The sequence below is a fragment of the Strigops habroptila genome, chromosome 3 (genome assembly GCF_004027225.2).
Source record: "Strigops habroptila isolate Jane chromosome 3, bStrHab1.2.pri, whole genome shotgun sequence".
Classification (NCBI taxonomy): domain Eukaryota; kingdom Metazoa; phylum Chordata; class Aves; order Psittaciformes; family Psittacidae; genus Strigops; species Strigops habroptila.
The window spans coordinates 48,031,096-48,051,815 of record NC_044279.2 but is presented as its reverse complement, the minus strand read 5'-3'; the positions used below and the strand labels follow the sequence as shown (position 1 = coordinate 48,051,815).

At 45.2% G+C, this 20,720-nt stretch overlaps 1 protein-coding gene across 4 annotated transcripts; it reads right to left on the bottom strand.

Moving 5' to 3' along the window:
- Positions 1-1,913: 1,913 nt before the first annotated feature.
- Positions 1,914-14,229, bottom strand: SOCS2 (suppressor of cytokine signaling 2). Of its 4 annotated transcripts, XM_030480850.1 has the most exons (4): positions 14,078-14,229; positions 12,270-12,553; positions 10,817-11,259; positions 3,183-5,358 (listed from the first exon to the last, which is right to left on the bottom strand). In XM_030480850.1, the coding sequence occupies exons 2-4, from the start codon at positions 12,412-12,414 to the stop codon at positions 5,344-5,346; spliced, it is 603 nt and encodes a 200-aa protein (XP_030336710.1). In that variant the 5' UTR covers positions 12,415-12,553; positions 14,078-14,229; the 3' UTR covers positions 3,183-5,343. The 4 variants fall into 4 exon arrangements, with proteins under 4 accessions (XP_030336714.1, XP_030336710.1, XP_030336712.1 ...); XM_030480854.1 differs by lacking the exons at positions 3,183-5,358; positions 14,078-14,229 and adding an exon at positions 1,914-3,009 and having other exon boundaries at positions 12,270-12,834; XM_030480852.1 differs by lacking the exon at positions 14,078-14,229 and having other exon boundaries at positions 3,183-4,161; positions 12,270-12,834.
- Positions 14,230-20,720: the final 6,491 nt, after the last annotated feature.

Here is a 20,720-nt window from a genome sequence, read left to right as displayed (position 1 = left end):
ATGCCTCCCCTCTGGAAAAGCCGGAAAGGTGGTTGCTGCAGTTGCTGCTAGAAATGTTGCCACCGTGTGAATCCCATTTGTACAGTCACTTCAGACTAATCGTACAGATTTGGGAAGATTTAAGGGTATCTGGAGGTTAGTTATGGAGACCTTTAAATGCCTTCTCTAGATACCATATGCGGGAGGTATTTGCCATGGAAAAATGTTAACTGAAAGTATCTCTGGTAGAGCTCACATACTCCATATGCTTAACGTGGTATTTATCTACAAGATTTTGCATGAAGACACACACTTAGTCATTCTCAGGCAGCTTAGATCGTTTTCCTTTGATTTTCCTGTGGCTGACAGCAGAGTTGAGAATTTATGTGGGCACAGGATGTAAATTACAGTCTTAAAAGCAAAGCTTGCTCACTGGATTTAAGAAATGTCGAAAAAAAAACACCCCAAACATTTATTATGTGGCCGGCTTCTGCAGAAATGCTACTTATTTGGCAATTTTAAAGCAATATTTTGGTTTAATTGACATAATGCTTTTATCTAGGATTATTTCCAGGCAGTAAATTTGATACAAGGGGTTTAAATTGCTTTTGAATAATTGATAAAGAATATTCTAATACATCTGTTAAACCAAGGTAAATGTGTTCTTTTTTTTCCCTCAGGCACACACGTTAGCCTTCTAGGAACATAGACATAAAATTAAATACTCCTATGGGTTGTTCCAGAGTGATGCCTTAGCATATTTACTATGACCTTGACAGCACTGGAAACCACACAAGTAACTCATCATCGGTAACTCTAAGACATGAAGCATGCTGCTGTTGTAGCCAGAGCACAGCTGAGGCGGTTTTACGCTGTCACGTCGTGGATAGTTTTGTAGTACCCCTTGTGAGAAAGTACATTTGTAAACAACGCAAACAGGCACCGGGGAGCAGAGCGCACCACAGACCGCCTATATGATCATTGCTCAGCGCAGCGCTGTGCAGCTGCAGGGAGTTTCCTTTCTGCGCTTCCTCTGTTGCTGGTTGCCAGCTTTTTTTCCTTTTTTCTTTTTCAGTCACAATCTAGGCAACTGTATTATATCTGGAATTGGAATGACCAGACTTGGAGACTTAAAAATATCACATCATTGTACTCCCAGCAGCTGTATTTAATTGCAGATGATGTGCCTACATTTTAAAATAGAAAATGAAGACAAGCAGTTACATCACTTGCATTTACTATACCTTTTTTTGCCAGGTGAGGCAATTAGGATTATTTATGTTATGCTGTCCAAGAATATCTCGGAAAGTTAGCAAAACGTATGGCTATGGACAGAGCGGCTCCGGTTCCCACTGGAGTAAATGGTAGCAGTCATGCAGCCTGTGTTTAGTCACAATTTGCTTACAGTCTAAATAAAAGAAGGAAAGCAGTGTAAGGGAACTGATAAGCCTGGGAAGGCAGAGGGTGGGTGGCAGCGTAGGTCCAAGTCTGATTAAAGGGAAAATGTGGTGTTTCCTTTTCCTTCCACTGGTTTGTACCTAGTGCTGCAAATTCGCTAGTGGAAACTGTAAATGCAGTACTGGTGTTTTGGGTTCATGTTTAGCAGCGCACCCCAGGTGTCGATGATACTCTGCAGTTACAGAATAAGGATGCACACAGGTAATACTTGAAGTCCAAGGAGAGAAGCCCTTAAACCTTTTATTGTGGTTCTGTTTGGGTTCAGACCTGACTAAAGTTCTTCCAATTCAGTTCTGGTCTGAATTCAACAGAATTTCAGAAGGATGGTTCAGTTCTATTCCACTTTTAGGGAAATACTTGTATAGTTGAGCCAGTTTGGGTTCAGCTCAGCTCCCCACTAACTATTCAAATCTCAAAGCTAACCATGTAGACGAAAAAAAGTATTTCCTAGACTTTGTAGGTCAATGGAACCACGCTCAGTCCCACACATCAGTATCATCTTTTAGACTTAAAACCTTGTTCTCTCTGGTTCTGTGCACTGGGGAATCACCGGTGGTCGTCAGGCCACACTTTTGAGGACCACCGAATTCAGGATAGCAAGTCCAAATTTGGGGGAACCAAGCGAAGCAGCATCTCTTCTGATAATGCTGTTCTCTTTACGTGTGAGTTATTCCGGGTCAGAACACCATATTTTAAAATTTACCATACAGTTTTAAAGCTCACTTAAAAGTCCCAAATCTTTTTAGAAACTCTGTACAAGTATAATGAGATTAAAATAAATCCAACCAAAACCCCAAAACTTTTGAGAGGACCTTTAATGCCAGTTAGAGTCAAGCTGTATCCTAGCATGAATGTATTTTCTTTGTTTTCTACAGACTAATTTGTTTCTGCTGATAACAAGAGCCAAAATGTGTTTTTAAAACTAGTGCAAGCAGATTTAATCTATTAGGACTATGCTGTTTTCAATTGTCTGTAGGACAGCATTCCAACTTTAAGGACAAAAGAAAAGAAATATGAGCCTCTAGGTTTGTTTATTAAAAACACATCTAATTGGTTAAATCTCTCACAAAACCTCTGAAATGAAGATGGAGAAGAAAAAAACAAAACGTATATTATATGGTTGCCTGTCATTTTTAGAAAGAAAAGCACTGAAAACATTTCTGAATGTGATGTATCTCGAAAATACTTTAATATACAAGTCAGGCTGGCCCAAATGGCTGCCTGAAGACCAGATGAGGGTCTTGCAAGGCATTGCCATCCATTGCCATCCCAAGCGATCATCCCTTCCCTTCCTCCCTGTCCTCTTCCTCCTCACCCAGGTCCCTGGTGCACTCCCCTTTGCAAGCATGGCCTCCCTAATGCCAACACCCAGGTTCCTGTGCCAGCCTCTGAAAACCAGGTGGATGCCAAGAAGGGAAGGCTTTGGTATGGAAAGCTTGCCCGACCTGTAGACCCAGCTTTGGCGTGCTGCTCTGGGTGCCGGCAGGGTTCGAGGGTGCTGGGCTGCTGGACGGGAGCAGCTGTCACTCTTCAGGTGGCATTTGCACCTCCAACAGGGTTTCCTTATCACTCCTGGGAAAAGGTGGTGGGCAGGACTGAAGTGCATCACTGAAGGGGAGCAGCGTCTGGGCTGCTGCTTAGGCTGTTCTGATACTTTGTACCTTTCTATTCACATAAATAATAAAGGCTTTAAATTAAATGGGGTTTGAAGAGAGCAATGAATATAAAATGTAGGTGACATGTCATGAAGTTCTTTAGAAGTATGATTTTATTAAAAGGCATGCTCAGCATGGAGGTAAAATACATCACAGAGAGTTTCAAAACATCTTAAACCATGGAGTGTGAAGTGACTGCATAGCGTCTATACATTTACATTTGTTTCAGTAATAAAACCAAGTGTTTATTAGCAGTATTGCAGTGAATTAAGTCTTAATGCTGTTTACTTTGATGCAAATAATCTGTAGCCAAAGGTTGAATGCAGAATAGTTACAAGAAAAGGAACAGGCATCAAATGTGAAACTTTTGTCTTCTTTCCAGAAAAAAAAGCAAAAAGAATGTCTGCAGTGAATTGCAATAACCCCCCTGCAATTAATATTTACAAAATGTGACTCAATATTTCTCAGAATTTTTAGTCCATTTTCACTAAATATATGAACTAACGTAGTCGTCTTTGTTCTTGAAGTTTAACTTAAAGATGCTCTGAGGAGACAGATGAAATACTGCAAGCATATACATATTTATTCCAGACTTATGAAACTATTTTTTATACATAAAGCAACCATTTTAATGATGTGAGAACAAACAAAGAAAATTCACAAACTAGCCTGAAAATCAAACATTGACAGATAAGTAAAAGGAATTTAAGATTCAAGTCTGAAACCTTTTCACAAAACCAAATTATTTTGGTTGCAAATTACAGCACATGAAATGGTTGTCTAGCGTTTTAGATAAAAGACTGGAAGGTTGATTTGATTTAGGAGGAGAGTAACTGTTGCTTTTTGTAATCTTCTGTTTCTTTCCCAGGCTTTGAACTTGACAAGTTACATATATGTATGTATATGTGTATATATATGTATATATATACAGGTTATATATACAGTACCTATGTTTTCAAAGGTTCTTACTTTCAGGTGAAGCTTTTTAGGAGCTGATCATGGCTGATGGGAAGTTTTGACAGGTAGCCTAGCAAGAGATTTGCCACTGCTTATACTTTTTTCATACATCCTGTTTTTAAACAAAAAAGAACCCACCTTCAATTAAAAATTCACTGACTGTATTTTGTTCCCTTTCAAAATGAAACCTGCCCCCATGGGTGGTTACAGTGGGCTGGTTACAGGGGAGTTAAACACATGAATTCGCAGAGAACAGTTACCTTCTCACAGGCAGTTTCCCTTGCAGACTGAAGCACTTCAGCTCATGCAGGAGCTGCGGTGCCACTTCCACTGTAAGCTAGTCAGACAAGAATCTCACTTTCGTAACTTTCTTCTCTCTTCCTAGCAACGCAGCCAGCCAAAGGTACTCCATCACTGCAGCTAAAGTTCCTGTCATGTCAATTGAAATATAAGTGACTTTTCACCCCACGCTGATAAGTTACAAAATGTCAAGTCCACTTTGCAGATGGGTAAATTGCAGCTAATACAGGCTCAGTCTTGTTTAATATTTCTCTTCGAGAAAATGAACCAGCTGAGAACCCCATAAATGGTAAGTTGATGCACAACTTATTCTGCCCTCCAGCCTGTGCCAAGCTGCACGCTAGGTAAGAAAAAAGCAAATGTGTGACGTGTCATACAGGTGTCCAGAACAATCCCTCAAATTTGGAGATGCCCCCTGGACAAACTGGGTGTGGGCACAGAGGTTCAGCAGAACAGGACTGCAACTTAAAAGAGGTACAATTAAATTGTAACAAAGCATTTTGAAAAGGGATTTTACAGCTTGCAACCACCAGTCTAACTGTTTCTTATATAATTCTTGCTATCAAGCCTGATCCAAATAACCTCAATAAAGTCAAAAGAAGAATTTGGGGCTTTGAATCTTTTTCCACATGTAACATACCTCTGCATTTACTATTTGTTAACTGACTTTGCACCAAATTGCAATCCTCAGCTATGAAACATCAGTTATGGAACAATTTGACTGAAAACAAAAGGATTTACTTACATAAACCCTGCCTGCCAGTGAAAGAAAAATGAAGGCAGGAACATTGAATTGTTGGAGTTTGTTTTCAAATTTTGTTCTTCGCAGCATTCAGCACTGAACTTTCCCTGGGTATTATCTGTTTGAACTTTCTCCTGCTAAATGCCAGCTTGTTCCTTATGCTAGTGTAAACAGCTTTTGCTCCTCCATTTGATTCCTCCTTCGTACCATAGAAAGTGATGGTATTATTTTGGTATTTCGATTCCTGGAGAATTAATGGCTCCAACTCTGGAAGAAAACAAACCAAAACACAGGTGCAATCCTTTTTTAAGAAAGGACTGAAGTTGAATAAAATCCACAATTTGTCAGGCAGACTAAACACCATAATTATGGTGCTATGTTTTTACATTTCCCTGGATTTTCTCAGAGGCAATGGCTACTTCAAAGCCCTGTAGATAACCTGATCAATAAACGCAGTTCATCCCTCCTCCCCTTGGCAACCCTGGGACTAGGACAGACTGATTTTGCTAGACATTTATTTTTTTTCTTCGTGAAATTCAGTTATCTAATCAGACTTTGTTTATATGTGGTTTAAACTGTGCTGATACTAGCTACTCTCCTGGACCTAAAGGTATTACCTTAGCTCTACTAATACACCTTTCAGCATCGTACTAGTCCTGATGGTTAGTTATTTGACACACCATGTGAGAAGTGCCACCTCTCACAGGAGCTGCTGGCCTTTCCCTTCAGTCCCTTCTCAGACACCAAAAGCCAGATAGGTAATTCCCTCCTCAGCAAGCAGAATAACTTCGTATCTGGTTTCCTGACAGCTGTGTTTTAGCTAGCTTGTAGCGTACCCTCTGTCTAAGACAGGAGGTGAGGACCAGCAATGGCCAGCACCGATGCCTTCGCAGCCCTGGCAGCACCAGCTCTGCCTCCCGGTTTCTGTCACTGATCTTCAGCCCCTTGTAGAAATTACCCACTCTCGGCAATGCTGTGGCAAACCACCATGTTGTTGTAAAGTGAGCTCAGACCTTGGTGGCTGAAGTTATGTGCCGGTGGAATGTTATTTCCAGGCATTTTCAGTCATGGTAAGGGCTTAGCAAAATACTGAGACCTGCTGAAGTGAACACTAATAAAGAAGTGGTTTTCAGGAGCTAGGCTGAGATACCAAAGTAGCTTGTCATCCCCACTTCCTTTGTGTATACAGCACCAACCAGCTCAGACCTTCCAAGTAATTTCTAGTTATTCTATTTGGAAATTTTAGGGTTTATGTACTAAAAATTTCCTTTGTTTCTATAGATGTTTTGGTTGTGGGTTTTTTTGGTTTTGTTTTTTTTTTTAAATCTTCTCTCAAGAGAACAGTTTCTTGTTGAGAATCAGTAATACAACTTCTAGAATCCCTCGAGCCATCATTTCCTCTAGCAGTCAATATGATACTTAGATTTTTTTTAATGACAGCAAAGTCAGCAGAAATTTTATTTTACTCTATTTTAAATTACTATTAGACATGACACCCACGTCTAAAGGTATCTTTTCACATTTCCATCATGTGTTTTGGCTTAAGAAGAACAAGCCCTGACACCACTCAACTTACTTTCCGCTAGATCTTAAGCTTATAGACAAAGGAAAAATCCATAGGAATTTTATCAGGAATACAAGAAGAAGCTCTTGATAGAACATGTAAGTAAATGAAGTTTTCCTACGATCATCAACAAGGTAGTTTACCTGCAGGAACACTTTGCTAGGACACGGTACAGAAATTCATGCAGCTACAGAGCCCTGTCCTTCCTATCGTATGTAGACTGTTTGCTTAAGAGTCTCAGACTCGAAAGCTCCACAGTTTTCAGTGAGGAGTACATTCAGAATGTACATAATACAAATTATATTTGTATTGTTTTAAGATTCTGTCCCCATATTCTAGTGAACAGTTTCCTTCTTGCTAATAGTTACATATTGTTGATCTAGAATGTGGTTACATAAAACACAATTAGGAAAATACTGATGAGATCAGATTAAACCAAAATTGCTTCTAATGCACTGGGCGCAGCTGCTTGGTTACATTCCCAGTCTACCCACCTATCTTGCACTTGAACCCTTTTCTGTCTCTGGTGACAGAAAAGGCAGCAGGGAAATACCCATACAACTAAAATGGAGCCATAGTTCACGCTTCTGCTAGCTTTAGTGCTGAATTAAACACAGTCACTAATTCCATTTTCATCATTCATCTCACAGTTGTTTTTGTATTATTTTTTTCAAGCATCACCTTTTAGGATCGTGGGGCTCTCAGTTGTCCTTTCGTTATTCAGCAACTAACATTCCAGGAATAAACTGGAAAATCTGAAACCTCAAGACTCAAAAATGAAAAAAACAAACCAACACATGGGGTAAAAAAAAAAAAAAAAAGGGCTTAGGATTAAAGTCCTTATCATGATTTTGGGTTGACTCACGGGCATTGAACCTGTGAAACTGGCTTCACTGAACACTCTGTACTAGCAGTTCAAGATGACATATATCAGGTAGAAGTAATTTTTGGAATCCAAAGGGGCAACAATTTAAAAGCTACTGCTGCAAACAAGCCATATCCATAAAGTGAAAAAAAAAGGAAAAACCAAACCGAAAACCCCAAAAAGCACTGGAACTCTTTTTAAAATGTTTGGACAACATAGATAGTGCCTGGAAATTCATAAGGTCTACATGCAAGATTTTTGCACCACTGTAATCTAATCACGTGCTACCCCTGGATTTTTTTGTACCAGAACAAGCCATTCCTCTGTGCTGCGCTAGAATGAAGCCGAGCTTTCAGCAAGCTATAGCGTGGTTTAGTTTTACTAGTGCAATGCATCAACCCTAGGGCTGGCATCCTAATGAGGACAAGAACTGTGCTTTCATACAAAGAGGACTAGTTCCCCCTCCAGTCTGTTCAAAATATTGTTCACTGCTTCGAACACGCCCTGGCTACAGCCCCTATTTTTCCTCACAGTAACCAACACAAACAATACAAAGTCTAAGTCCGTATGCTCAGCGTTTGGCGATTTGATTCCACATCACAATAACTACTCTGGATTGTTAACAAGAATTGCCACCTTTCACTTTACTAGCACTCCTTGTCCTCAGCCTGCCGTTCGCCCTTGTGCTTTGGAGAGCTGCCGACAAAAAGCCCAGCGAGCTGCCCTGCATCTGCCCCACGTCATTCCTCAGAGCTTGGCTCTGCTGTGGGGAACACCTGGCCTGCCACTGCTTACAGTAGGCTGCCAGCAACGAGCCGTAAATCATTTCTTGTATGTACAACACAACTGCCTCACTGCACCCTCACAGCTCTTATCTTCTCAGTCTGCTGGTTCCAGCACTGGTGTTCATGATTTTAAATCCCCATGCCAGGGGCTAGACTGGAGTGAACTCATTTTAAAGGACCTTAGTATAATGTGTTCGCCACTGAGGCCCCAAGCAGCTAAGCATCACCTTGGCTAAAAATGCCCCTAGCAGAAAGTTAATGTAGCAGATCAGAGCATTTCCTACTATGACAGAAGTTACTCTCTACTGCAGCTATCTCATCTCAAGGTAGAGCTAGACAGGGACTGCAAGAGAACAGATTCATCAGAATGAAAGTGTTGCCAGGAATACGGTTCTTTCACAGGCACTGCTCACAGGAAAAGCTCCTCAGCTTCAGGAGGGCAGATCCTAGCAAGATAGATGACAAGCACAGAAAAACTGTGATTTACTGTGACAAGCACAGAAAAACTATGATGCACACCTGGAATACAAGAGCTCTTCTGAGATGGCAACCAGAGGGTGGTCATTGTGCTATGTGAAAAACTTCCAACAATCTGCTACACTTTGGCAGGGCATGGGGAAAAATTTTACATAACAAAAGCTTTTGTTCTGTTTTTCAGGAGAAAACTCCCCCCATTTCTATACAAAATCTTACATCAAAAATGGGGAGAGAGAATTGAAGACATGGACGGAGAAAACCCACCTTTTCCATAGGGAGAACAACATACCAAGTATTTGCCCTACCAAGGGACCATCCCTTCTGCCTCAGGTTGTCAGTGTCTTCCTTATCTTAATGACTGTCCTACTCATTTCTGCCAGCATGCTAATGACAAAGCTAAGCATGTAACGCTGGGAGTTTAGACGCAACAAAATAAGCTGGTTGGTGCTCCAGAGTTTATGAGAAGGGACAGAGCATAGTGACAGTACTACAGAACGGCTAAGGCTTGAAGAAAACAAGACAATTATTTTATGTTGTTTCTATTTCGGCCTGGGCAGGGCTACATTACAGCAAGTCTTGACAATCCTCCTTGCTCAAACACAGGTCTATCTGCTTTAATTAAAAAGTAAGCTAGAGAAAGAGTTAAAGTTGACTGAGAATGAATTGATGCCCTTGTTTCTCTCTTTACTGCTCCCCTATTACTCTCATCTGGGGTATTTCTTCTCTTAAACACTTTACAATTAGACTAAGGAACAGGTACTGAGGGTTTTAGACCCTTCTTCCAATTTGGAGGACTGCTGTAACAGAAAAGGCAATGTTCTATGCTAATACCTAACGACGGGAATTCAAAAGGCAGCCTCTAAGCCACTGACCTCAACCTAATCCAGCTATTCCTTTGAGCAGCATCATAAAGGCAAAGAAGGGATATTCCTCCTCACCGATACATGTGCATTTATCTGAGTATTACCTGGGAAATTATACAGGTTCCTAAGATCACTGTTTACTGAATAGTAGCAAATCCATACATACAAAGATTGGGAGATTGTTGTGCAATTTGATTTACTTTATTGAGTAGTAGTCTGATAACTACAATGGTGCGTTAGGAAAAAAAAAAAAAAGCCCAACCCCCTAAAAAACCCCAAACATACTTCCCCACATTTTGGGAAACGAGCTGAAGAAAACATTCTACACTGTAGAAGACAGCTGTAACTGCTGATATCCATGTTTTGACATTGGAACTGAGTAACTGCAAGTCTGCAGCATACAGTCCTAAAGCCTCAAGCAAAAAAGGCTTACTAGTAATAAGATGGATATATCACCACTGGGAAGATGTTAACCACGTTGAAAATTCTGGGATACCAATCTGGTATAATCCACAACATACTGGGTTCCTATGAAAGATGTGGCATTTCTCCTTAAGGTCAGCTTTTAGAGAACTTTGAAAAACAATGTTTTGAAGTGCTTATTTGCAGTGCTCCTTTGCTTGCAGAAAAGCATGAGAATTATAGTTCATTAAAAACTGAATACAAGATCAATTTTTTGACTGGATTTGATTAGTTGCATAACTTTGGCAAGATTACCGCAGTGTGATCCAGTTAAGCTTTCAGGATTATACGAACACCAGCACCAAATTAATCATGGAATCAGATAACTGAGATACTTATGCACTCTCATACGTCTTTGACCACTTCTGCAGTCTCTCCCAGTCCCACTACTTCGGTTAGCATTTGATAATTAGTGCAGTATGTTATGCCATTGACAAAGCAACATGATCTGGACAGATTCCTGGCTTCTCTCTCCTCGCAAGAATAGCATGCCACCTTGTTGAACCCCAAGGATGCAAGCTGAGATTATTCTACATAAAGTCTCCCTTTGTGGCATCTGAAATAAAAACCTTTCCCCCAGAACTGCCACTGTTTTGATAGTAAATTCCATGCTGAGTTGTTCAACTGGTTACTCAGTTCTTTGGCTGATTTTAAGAATTGCATTTAAAAGTTACTCTACATTACAGGCATTTATAAAATATATTTATACCTGGTATTGGTACTCTTTCAAGTACTCTTTTAGTCTTGTTGGCAATGGCAGCTCCCAGATCTGATTTGTACATTTGTTTATAGTTATTCTGCAGCGATGTTGCAGAGATGGAGTGGACGTATAGAGAGGTTTGTTCAAGTAAAGGTGGACTGTTCCATTTGAAGGTGTCTCTGTTCTGTTCTTGCACATAAGAACATAGTACTCAATCAAATGAACAACACTGTTGAACTGCTTAAGTCTGGATCTGACACATGTGATAGAGTCCAGCCTAAACTTGCCATCTTGATATTCTATACGTAGATTGGTCGGTCCCGCTGACGTTTTTACCGAAATAGTCAATAGATACTCTGAATGTGAACTATCCCTAACCAAGAAGGTCCCTTCGGGAGCATCCTGTAATCTCTCTTTGGCTTCAGCAACAGTCATGTTGCCCCAGTACCATCCTGTTAAAAGAGAAGAGATAGAAGGGTTTTGTTTTGTTTATTCGTGTTTGTTTGTTTAAAAAGCTGCTCTTTGGCTGATATACTTGTAATAACCCATTTCCTTTGTTGTTTGAAAGCTAAAGTCCTGCAGGCATTCTACATTTTTATTTGCTATTTAAACTCATTTGCTTCACAGTGCGTCTCGGTTTGACAGAGCCTTCCAGGTCACTGTTCATTTTCCTATCTATGCATACACACGCACAAACTTTCCTAGAGCTTCCTGCGAGGCTAACGCCGAAGCTGCCGACACCACGGGCTGCCCGTAAGGTAGCAGAGACGCGTCCCGCGGCTCCCCGCTGCGCACACGCCGGGGCGAGCGCGGCGTCCGCACGGCACACGCTGGCAGCCCGCAGAAAGCCAGTTTTGGAAACTCTAGGTAGTCTGTTGTTGAAATGCGCTTTGTCTAGCAATCGGAAGCAGAGCTGAGAAAACAACTTCGGCGGTGCAGCTGCGGTCCTAGCAGGGAGCAGGGGAGGCGATGAAGACCAAAAAGCCCTTCCGTCCGCCCGCGGCCAAGTCCCGCGTCGTGCGGCGCCGGGCAAGCCGCCGCCACGCCGGCGAGCAGAGCACAGGTACGCGGGGCCGAGGGGATGCGACGGCACCGCCGCCCGCCCTGCACGCCGTGGCCGCCCCGGCCGGCGGCAGCGCCCGGCCCTCGCCCGGCCGGCGATCCCGGGCTGCCGCCGGGGCGCGGCGCTGCCGGCGCTTTCGCTTCGGCCGCCGCAGCCCGCGGAAGGTCGGAGCCGCCGCCGCCGCCCCTCGCCGCCGCGGTGCCGCGACCCCGCAGCTCGGGGCGGTGCCGGCAAGCGTCGCCCCACCGCCCGCTTCCCCTCTCGGCCCAGCGGGGCTACCCGCCGCCCCGCTCCGCCTCCCCCGGGTCCGCGGCGCGGCGGGCGGCAGCGAGCCGGGAACCCCGGCGAGCGCCGCAGCCCGGGGCGCTCCCCTCTCCCCAGCCGGCCGCCCGGGCTTACCTGCCCGCCGCAGCTCCTCCATAGCGGCGGCCAACTGCGCCGCCTCACAGAACTCCTCGGCAAAAGGCGCCGCCGTCCCGGGGTGTCCCCAGCGCGCCCGGGAGCCCTCCGTGCTCTCCAGGGACTCGGCGGAGCGCAGGGTCATGGGGTGCGGCGGCGGCGGGCGCGGCCCCGCTCGCACGCAGGTCGGGGGCTGCCTGCAGGGAAAGGGCTCCGCTTCGCCGCCGCCGCGGTGCTCAACGCCGCGCCGGGTGCATGGCCCCGGCCCCCGGCCCGGACGCCGCCTGCGAGCGGAGACAGCGTGGTTAGCGGCGAGCCCCGCGAGAGGCGCTTCCGACGCAGCCCGTGCGTTTCTGGCGCTCCCGCTTCGGAACTTCCCAGCATCCAGAGGAGGGACCCGAGGCGAGAGAGATCACCTCCCGGCGGAGCGGGGGAGGGACATCTCCTCCCCCCTGACGCCCAGCCTGTCCCCGGCTCCCCTCCGCCGTGGACGAGGCGGCGGCCCGCGAAGGTGGTCTCGCTCTATAGCAAGGGCAAACCCGCTGATGCGCCGCTCCCTCAGCCGGGGTAGGCGAGGCCGGGCGGCAGCGCTGGGGGGGAGGGCGTTTGGAGAGGGAGGAGGTCGTGGGTGACAGCTGGGCACGTAAAGATATGAGCGGGATTGGGGCGGGGGGAGTAACGGGGAGCGGGGCAGGTCCCAGACCCGGCGCTGCCCGGCTTGCACGCTGCGACGCGCAGGAACAGATCGGTCCGCCTTTCACTAAGGTCACACGCGAAGCCGTACCTCTAGGAACGGGAGCGCGGCGCGGGCCGTGTTGCCGGGGCGGGAGCGAATCCCTCCCGGACAGCGGGGCGCCCGAAGGGCTGTGGGGTGGTGCGCGGGCAGCGCCGGGGATCGCTGGCCGCTCGGGTACGGGAAGGGGCAGCGCGGTGGAGGACGCGATATATACATATAGCGCGGGGCAGGAAACATGCTTTTTCCGTTCCATTAAATGTTGCTGATATTACAAAAAAATTTTATCTTTCCGCTGGGCTGAAGCGAGCGGGGGGAAGGGAGGGCGAAAAGAGCCTCTGGCTCTCCCACCGTCACGCCGGGAGCGACACGAAGCCGGGCAGCGGCAGCGAGGGGAGCCCCGCCGGCTTGGCCGGGGGGGAGAGGGGGCTCTCGAGGAAGGCCGGGCCCCTGGCGGTGCCTGCGGACCGGGCAGAGTCTCTGCCCCGCGGAGCGCAGCAGCCGCCGCCAGGTGAGGGGTTATGCCGAGGTGGCTCCTCCCGTCACAAGTTTCCGCGGCGGAGCTCAGCAACTTCCGAATTAAAGTTCAGGGGCAGCTGACAGGTCGCTCTGCCGGGTTTCTATCGCAATACAGGCAGGCACGCGCGCGGCAAAGCCCATCCCCGTCCCTCCCACCGCCGGCCCGGGGTCCGGGCGCAGGTGCGCCTGTCACCGGGGCTGCTGCGGGCGCGGGGCCGCCGGCCGCAAAGCCCCGAGCGCAGGTGGGAGCAGCCTTGCCGCGGGTGCCCGGGCGCGATCCTTTGCGAAGGGGAAGAGCTGGGAGCGCCCAGCCGCCGAGTGCCGCCGCCCGCGGGAGCTCGGCGGGAACGGAGGGTTTGCGAGACCGCAGCGGTTAGCTGCGGCGGGGTGTCCCCCGGCAGGGATGAGGAGCGCCGGAGCAGCTTGCCTCGGGCTCCGGAGGAGCATGCATCCCGCCTGCCTGCAGCTCCGTGCCTGGAGGAGGGCGGCAGGCTCCCTGCTCTCGAGGAGCGGCAGAGCACCGAGCGCAAGGCGGGAGAAGGACGGCGGGACTCACCCGGGCTCGGCCGGACGGGGTTGGGGCGGCCGCTGCCTCCTCCTGGAGGTGGGGTGCTCAGGTTGTTGCCGCTGCCGGCGGCGCTGAGGGGCCGCGGGGAGCGCGGCACCCGCCGCCGAGGAGAAGCGTCGAGGCTGTGCCGGGGCAGACAGTCTGCTGGAGGAGGAGGATGGTGCTCCTGGGGAAACAACACCCTCGGCTCCCCCCCTCTCCCCGGCGCGGGCGGTCTGTTCGCCTTTGATTGCGAGGCGAGGGCATCCTGCCCCCGCCGCTCCCCCCCCCTCCCGGGATGGCTACATACAAAGGCTGCTTTCCAGGAACTTTCCAGGAACCGCATCATGTGACAGGACCCGCTCCGGCGCCTCCACCGCGACTCGCGGCCAGCCGGGGGCCGACGCACCGAGCCACCGCCCCTTGTCACGCCGGGACAAGCGGTCGCCTAAAGCCTTCTACCCCCCGACACACACGCACCCCGCGGGCCCAACCCTCCGCCCGACGAGGGGCGGCAGAAGCGCGGAGAACCAGGTCAGTGGCTGCGGGCCGCTGAGGTACCGGCGCGCGGGCGGCCATTGGGGAGCCCGCCGGCGGGGCCGTGTCCCGCTCAGCGAGACACGGCCCCGCCGGCGGGCTCCCCAACGGCCGCCCCGCGCGCGGGCCGCGCGGCACCTCCTGAGGTAACCATGCGAGCGCGGGAACGCGGGTCGTATATGTCTCCCCCCCGCTCCTCCTTCCTTCTCCTCCTCAGTGATGGCGGGGTTGAAGGAGAAAGGGGGGTACTCGGCCTTGCCCTGCGCCCGCAGCCGCGGGCACCTGAGCTCGGGGCCCGCCCTCGGGGCAAGGGAGCGAGTCGGAGAATGAGCTGTGGGAGGGGTGGAAAGGGGGGGGGGGGGGAGGAGCCGGTGCCAGGAGCTCTCCGTGCCAGGGACTTGCGGCGGCCGAAGCTCCTGGGACACCCCACCCTGGTCTCCACCCCCCTTCACCCTCCGGCGCTAAATACCTCGTTGCTACAAACAGCCATTACCCGACAATGCGCGCGCCGCTCCTTCAACCCCCCCTCTTCCTTTTTCTCTCCTCCCCCCCCCCCCGCGATTTTGCTATTTATTTACATATTTATTTTTATTATTAAATAAACCCGAAGCTTTTGGGTTTGTTCTTTTTTTTTTATCGGCTTAAAGATGATTGATTGCACCGCGGGTGCTGTTCGGTAACCAGCCGCCTCCTGCCGCTGCTTGAGCCGACTTAGAAAGACCTCCCCCCCCCAAATACATATATATATAAAAATAGTAAAGAAAACAGGGAAACAAAGTGAAAAGTAGCCGTACTAGTCCCACCCTGGATGCAGGTCAGGGCTCCCTGCAACGGAGATGTTTGGGAGGAGTATTTTTCGGGTTTGACGGGAGGAGGGAGGAATAAGGGCTGTCTTTTTAAAGTCCTCAGGGGAAAAATTAATATAAAATAACACAATAAATAATCCCTTTAAAAATCGGCGCGTGTGCGTGTGTGGGAAGCCTTTGTTATCTAAGAGATAAATGAATATGTATTAGGCTGGACGGTCTAGCTGAGGGAGCGGGGCAGCAGCGGCACGTCAGCTCCCTGCACAGAGAAGGCTCCCACAGGGACACTCCTGCCTTGGTCGCACTCCCCAGAAACTCCTGAAATTCAGGGTTTCTTTAAAAAATACAAAAAATTGAAAAAAAAAAAGGGAGGGGGACACGACCATGGAGGACAGTTCCTGAAGGCTTTTGTAATAGCTATTACTTAGAATTTGTAAACGTCAGGGTGTGAGGGAAGAGTATTGGGAGTTAATAGTTCTCTTAAAAAAATAAGTGCTGTAGTTAGTAATTAAGCAGATTCACCTGAAGGGGGGGGAAAATAATAACTTTGTTAAGTGAATTGGTCAGTATGGTTTAATCAGTTTGTAATGCCAAGGTGCTTTTGAATTCAATTTATTTAGTTTATGAAAAAAAGGTAGTTGTAATCACTGACAGCACAGCAGATTTCAGACGAGGTCTGAATAACAAACATGGGCTTTCTTACTTCAGCATTCCTAGAAATGGTTTAAAACAATTTAGGTCTTGAAGGTCATTCTTGTTCCTGTTTTCGTCCGTGCAGTTCAGATAGCCTCAGATCAGCCCCCAGTGACTCTTCTGGAATCCCCACTAACTTTTCTCAGGATAGACGTGAAGAGAGGAGAAAATATGCCTGTGTCCTTTGAAATTTAGTTGACAGTTCTGCTACTGATGATGTGAGACCTTGCATAAAATCTAATGTAATATTTTCAGAATTGCACTGGCTTCACTATATTCAGAAAACAACAGCAACAACAGCAACAAAAAAGAATACAAATCTATTTTTATTACTAAAATAATTCCAGATATATATATGCAGGGGTACAGCTTTTGCTCAAAAATAAGTTATTCTGATATAATAGTGTTCAAATTAGAGCTATTCCTTCTAAGTTCACTAATTCATCTTAGAGAAATGGAATGCATCTTGTCCAGCTTTTTACAAGCTGCCTTTTTACAGCTTTGCTGTAGTTCTCTTTCCCTATGTTATTTATTAATGGCATTTTTATGTGGATAGTATCTCAAGACTTCCTTTGCTTCTGCTGTTTATTCATCACTTGAAGTCATAATAATTTGTTTCTAAAACCACAGCTGGCTGCTGTGAGGGCAGAGAGGAAGACTGTGAGTTATGTGGTGAATCAGTAACAAGAACAGAAGAATGTCATAAATATTTGTTACTTAAAACTTCAGATATTGTTATGAAAAAGGTAGAATAAAAACTAAATAGGCAGTATATCAGCAGGATCTTTCCTAAACAGAGTTCTGTTAATTTATTTGGTTTTTTCCTGAGAAGTTAATGCATTTTTAAAATAGTACTAAAGATCTGATAAATTTACAAGAGCAATGAAATTCAAACTTAAAAACTGCAAATCGATCTTTAAATGACACTTTTGGCACCTTGTAAGAGTGCTTAGATTCACAGTTACCTTTATTCTCTGGTATGAGACTTCCCCAAGTGCTATAGGCTCGGTGGAGTAAGTTAGTATTTCACTGTTGCTTTCAACAATGTTAGCTGGTTCTCTCTGTCTGTGTGAGTCTTTCACAGTCACAGAGGAGAAAAAAATTAAATAATTTTTAAGGGTAAGAAAAGGTGATTAAATTAAATTACTTTTGGGATTATGGGCCACATCTGGTGCATGAAACTACTTTAAACTACTTTTTAGCTTCTTTGGCATTAGGATGTTTAATACATGCTTGGTCTGCCTTAAGTGTTTAACTCTATAAAAAATTAGAATTGAGTAGGAGGGAGGTGTGAAATGGAGAAAGAAAAGAAGCAGCAGACTGAAAACTTAGCTTTTCATCAAGTAAATAAAATAAGGTTTTTTAATTGCCAACTAACAAACAGTAATTCTTCTAACCAGAGTCACTGATATGAAAAGTAGTTTATACAAATGGGGATTGAAAATTTGTAAGTACAATTCAAAGCAAGTGCTTTATTTGTAGTCTATGTTTTGGGGTAGCACTTCTAGGACAAATATTGCCTGTATGTATATGGTTATGAATGCTTCTGAGCCAGTTCTAGAGGTCTATCATCCAACTGGAGATGAAAGGCACAAACTGAAGGAATCTGTGATTTCTTTTCCAGATGCTTTCTACTGTGCATGAACGTTTTGGTTTGGGCAGGGTATCATCCACCTAGTAGATATTTTTAATTGAGATTTGTGTTAGTAGTGAAAACATAAATATTAAGAGTTCTTGAAAATCACAAGCAGAATAGATTATGTTTCTGACTTGTTTTCAAACATACGTGCTCAAAAAGAGAAGGGCAGGGACGAGTGGATTTATTTATTTTTTCCTTTAGGCAAAAAACCCTTTCATGACCAAGAAAGGAGGCAACAACATTTTTACAGTAGTGTGAAATGCCTGTTGCTAGAAATGATTTTCACTTTGTTCCTGAAAAGTATGCCAAATTCATTGGAGAGCTAGCATGCTGATTTATTTATGTAATATGACGTGAGCGGAGGGGGGGGTAATGCATTTTTGGCCCAGCTGATTTTGCTAAATTTGCTTTGGTCTGCTGAAAAGGTTTACTGATCTATTTAGCTAGGTTGATCTAGCTACCTGGAAGAATACAAGGGGCCTTTCCTTGCTCTCTGCATCCCTACTTCCTGAAGGTGCAGCACCGAATAGCCATTATTCATGACATACCTTTTTGTCAGATAAAATTTGCTTTGCTTAAAAGGCCATCTATTCCTATCACATGCATCTATTTATTGACCATATTTTGACAACTGTTTACCTGAACTGAGCTAAATAACAGTGTATAACTCCTCCCTGCCCTGTGATTGCAGTGGCCAGGCAGCATGTCTGGTTCTCAAGCAGAGAAGTATGACCATTTGAGCCTTTATCTCAAGCAAATTAGAACAATTTTATTGCAGCTCCACACCACGAACAAGGTCCTTAGAGCCCTTAGAGAATTTCTCACTCAGCAGTCAGGAGGAAGGTTTGCTTATTTCACGAAGAGGTCCTAAAACAGAATAAATACAGCAGAGAGACAAGCATTTTAGTAAATTGGACCACTCTGCTCTTTCCAGCTGCCCGACAAACAGAATGTTTTGATGAAATAAATAATGATGTATACCAAACAATTTTACTCTTAAGCAGCTGCCACCTTATTTCCTGCCATTTTTATCTACTGAGAGGTGAATGTTTTAACTTTGTCGAGGATCTATGTTTGGTAAAGGAGAATAATCAAAAATTCAGTGGATAATAATTCCTATGAATCAGTGGTATTCTAAAAGAAAACCAGCAGTTGTAATTTAAAAGCAAACCATCAAGAGACAGCACTAAGAGAGCAGTACTTTGAAATAACATCCAGATTATTTTCTTTCAGAGACAGCAGAGAAGAAGAAGGATCATTTTCTTGCAGTTCAGTGGATAGGTAATCACCGGCAAGCACAAAACTCTGACCATAAAAAAACGTGGCATTTAAATCCTTCTCTCATCTCATCATGTGCTTCAAACTATTTAAAACTTACGGTAGCATCTAAAGGCCTCAACTGCATTGAGTAAGAGGTTATTGAGACACGCTTAGGATCTTCGATTAAAGCCAGTAAATGTGGAGCTTTTATAGTTTCTCTAATTTACTATTTACAATTTAAAGTAAACCCAAAATAACATAGAAATAATTTGGTTGGACTTGTTAAGGAAAAGTGGAATGTGGTGACAGGGTGCTAAGTATATGTATTTATATATAAAAATATAATTTACACAGCAATTTTCACCTTATACTATGTTAGGCTTCTTTATAAACAGCAGAATTCAGGTGTGTCATTTTGTTGTTTTGTGAATTATCTAACTCTTGAGTACAACTAGCTAAATATTACCTGAGGATAATTTGTAAACATAGATGCGTTGACAGCATTTTCTTCCCTATCACACATCCTTTTTATGAACACGATAGAAACAAAGGCTGCTGGCAAGAACTGTTTTGATAGCAGGCATTTTAAACAACTACTAGAAGAATATTTGCTATGGATTTCAATATTCAGATTATAGTGTCAGATGTTGTGACTGTGCTATTTGTTTACCTTGGGTTTGGGGCTATGAAAGGGTGTATATACCTGAGAAAGGGTGTATAGGTGTATGTGTATGTATAGGTGTATACATACACATGTTCACAAGCACAGTCTTTGAAGTTGTGGGTTTTTGGAGAAATGTATACTCGTCTTTGTCTTAGAAAAATCCTAGAGATAGCACAGCTGAAAGCACTGTGAAATCTTGCATTCTCGTCCTAGATGCTGCCAGAAAAAACAAGCCTTTTATGCTTGAGGAGGCTCGAGATGTTTTCCTGCCAGTTGCGAGTTCTACTTCTCAAACTAAAAGAGAGCAAGTAATGTCTGTGAAAAAGTTTTCCTGACAGACGGCATGCAGGCAGCTTTCCCATGCTCTGCCAATCCCTAAGTAATTAAAGTTTCTTTGTTGGCGAAGAGTCAGTTCTGAAGCTAATAAGGAAAATTAAAACAGGTGATGCAGTGGCTATCTCCAAAGGGGAGAGTTTTGAGTGCAAAGTAAAACGAAGAAGAAACTGGGTTATATGTCTCTGAATAAATGGTCTTCCATCAGAAAAAGATTAATTTTAAATCACTGTTCTAGTTCTTATATTAAAGATGGTTTAATTCACCCAGAGCTATTTGGCCTCGAGAATGAATTCCTACAATTAAGTGTTTATGATTGAAAGTGCTGCCATGGAAAGCAGACAGATGAATATCATTTCAGGAGTACTGTGAATCATTAAATGAGTTGTAGAACCTTTTCCTGGGCATGAGCCGCTTTTAAATTTCAGGCTAAGGCTATAATAGACTTCAGCATAAGGCCTGACGTGTTGCTGTGTTTAGGAGTTTGAATAACAGGATAATCAATGTGTACTAATGTCCTTATATAATTTTCAACTCCTTACAGTTAATTGAAAATATGCTACCCGTGCTATGGGTATATGCTGCTCGGATCAAATACTTTTTTCAGATGAGTGCATTGTTAGTATCAGGTAATGAACTTAACCTGCCTCTGACGTGTTGGCTTCTTTTGCCTCAAGACAGGCATGGCTGCTTTCCCCGCTTCAGTATAAAGACAGGCTG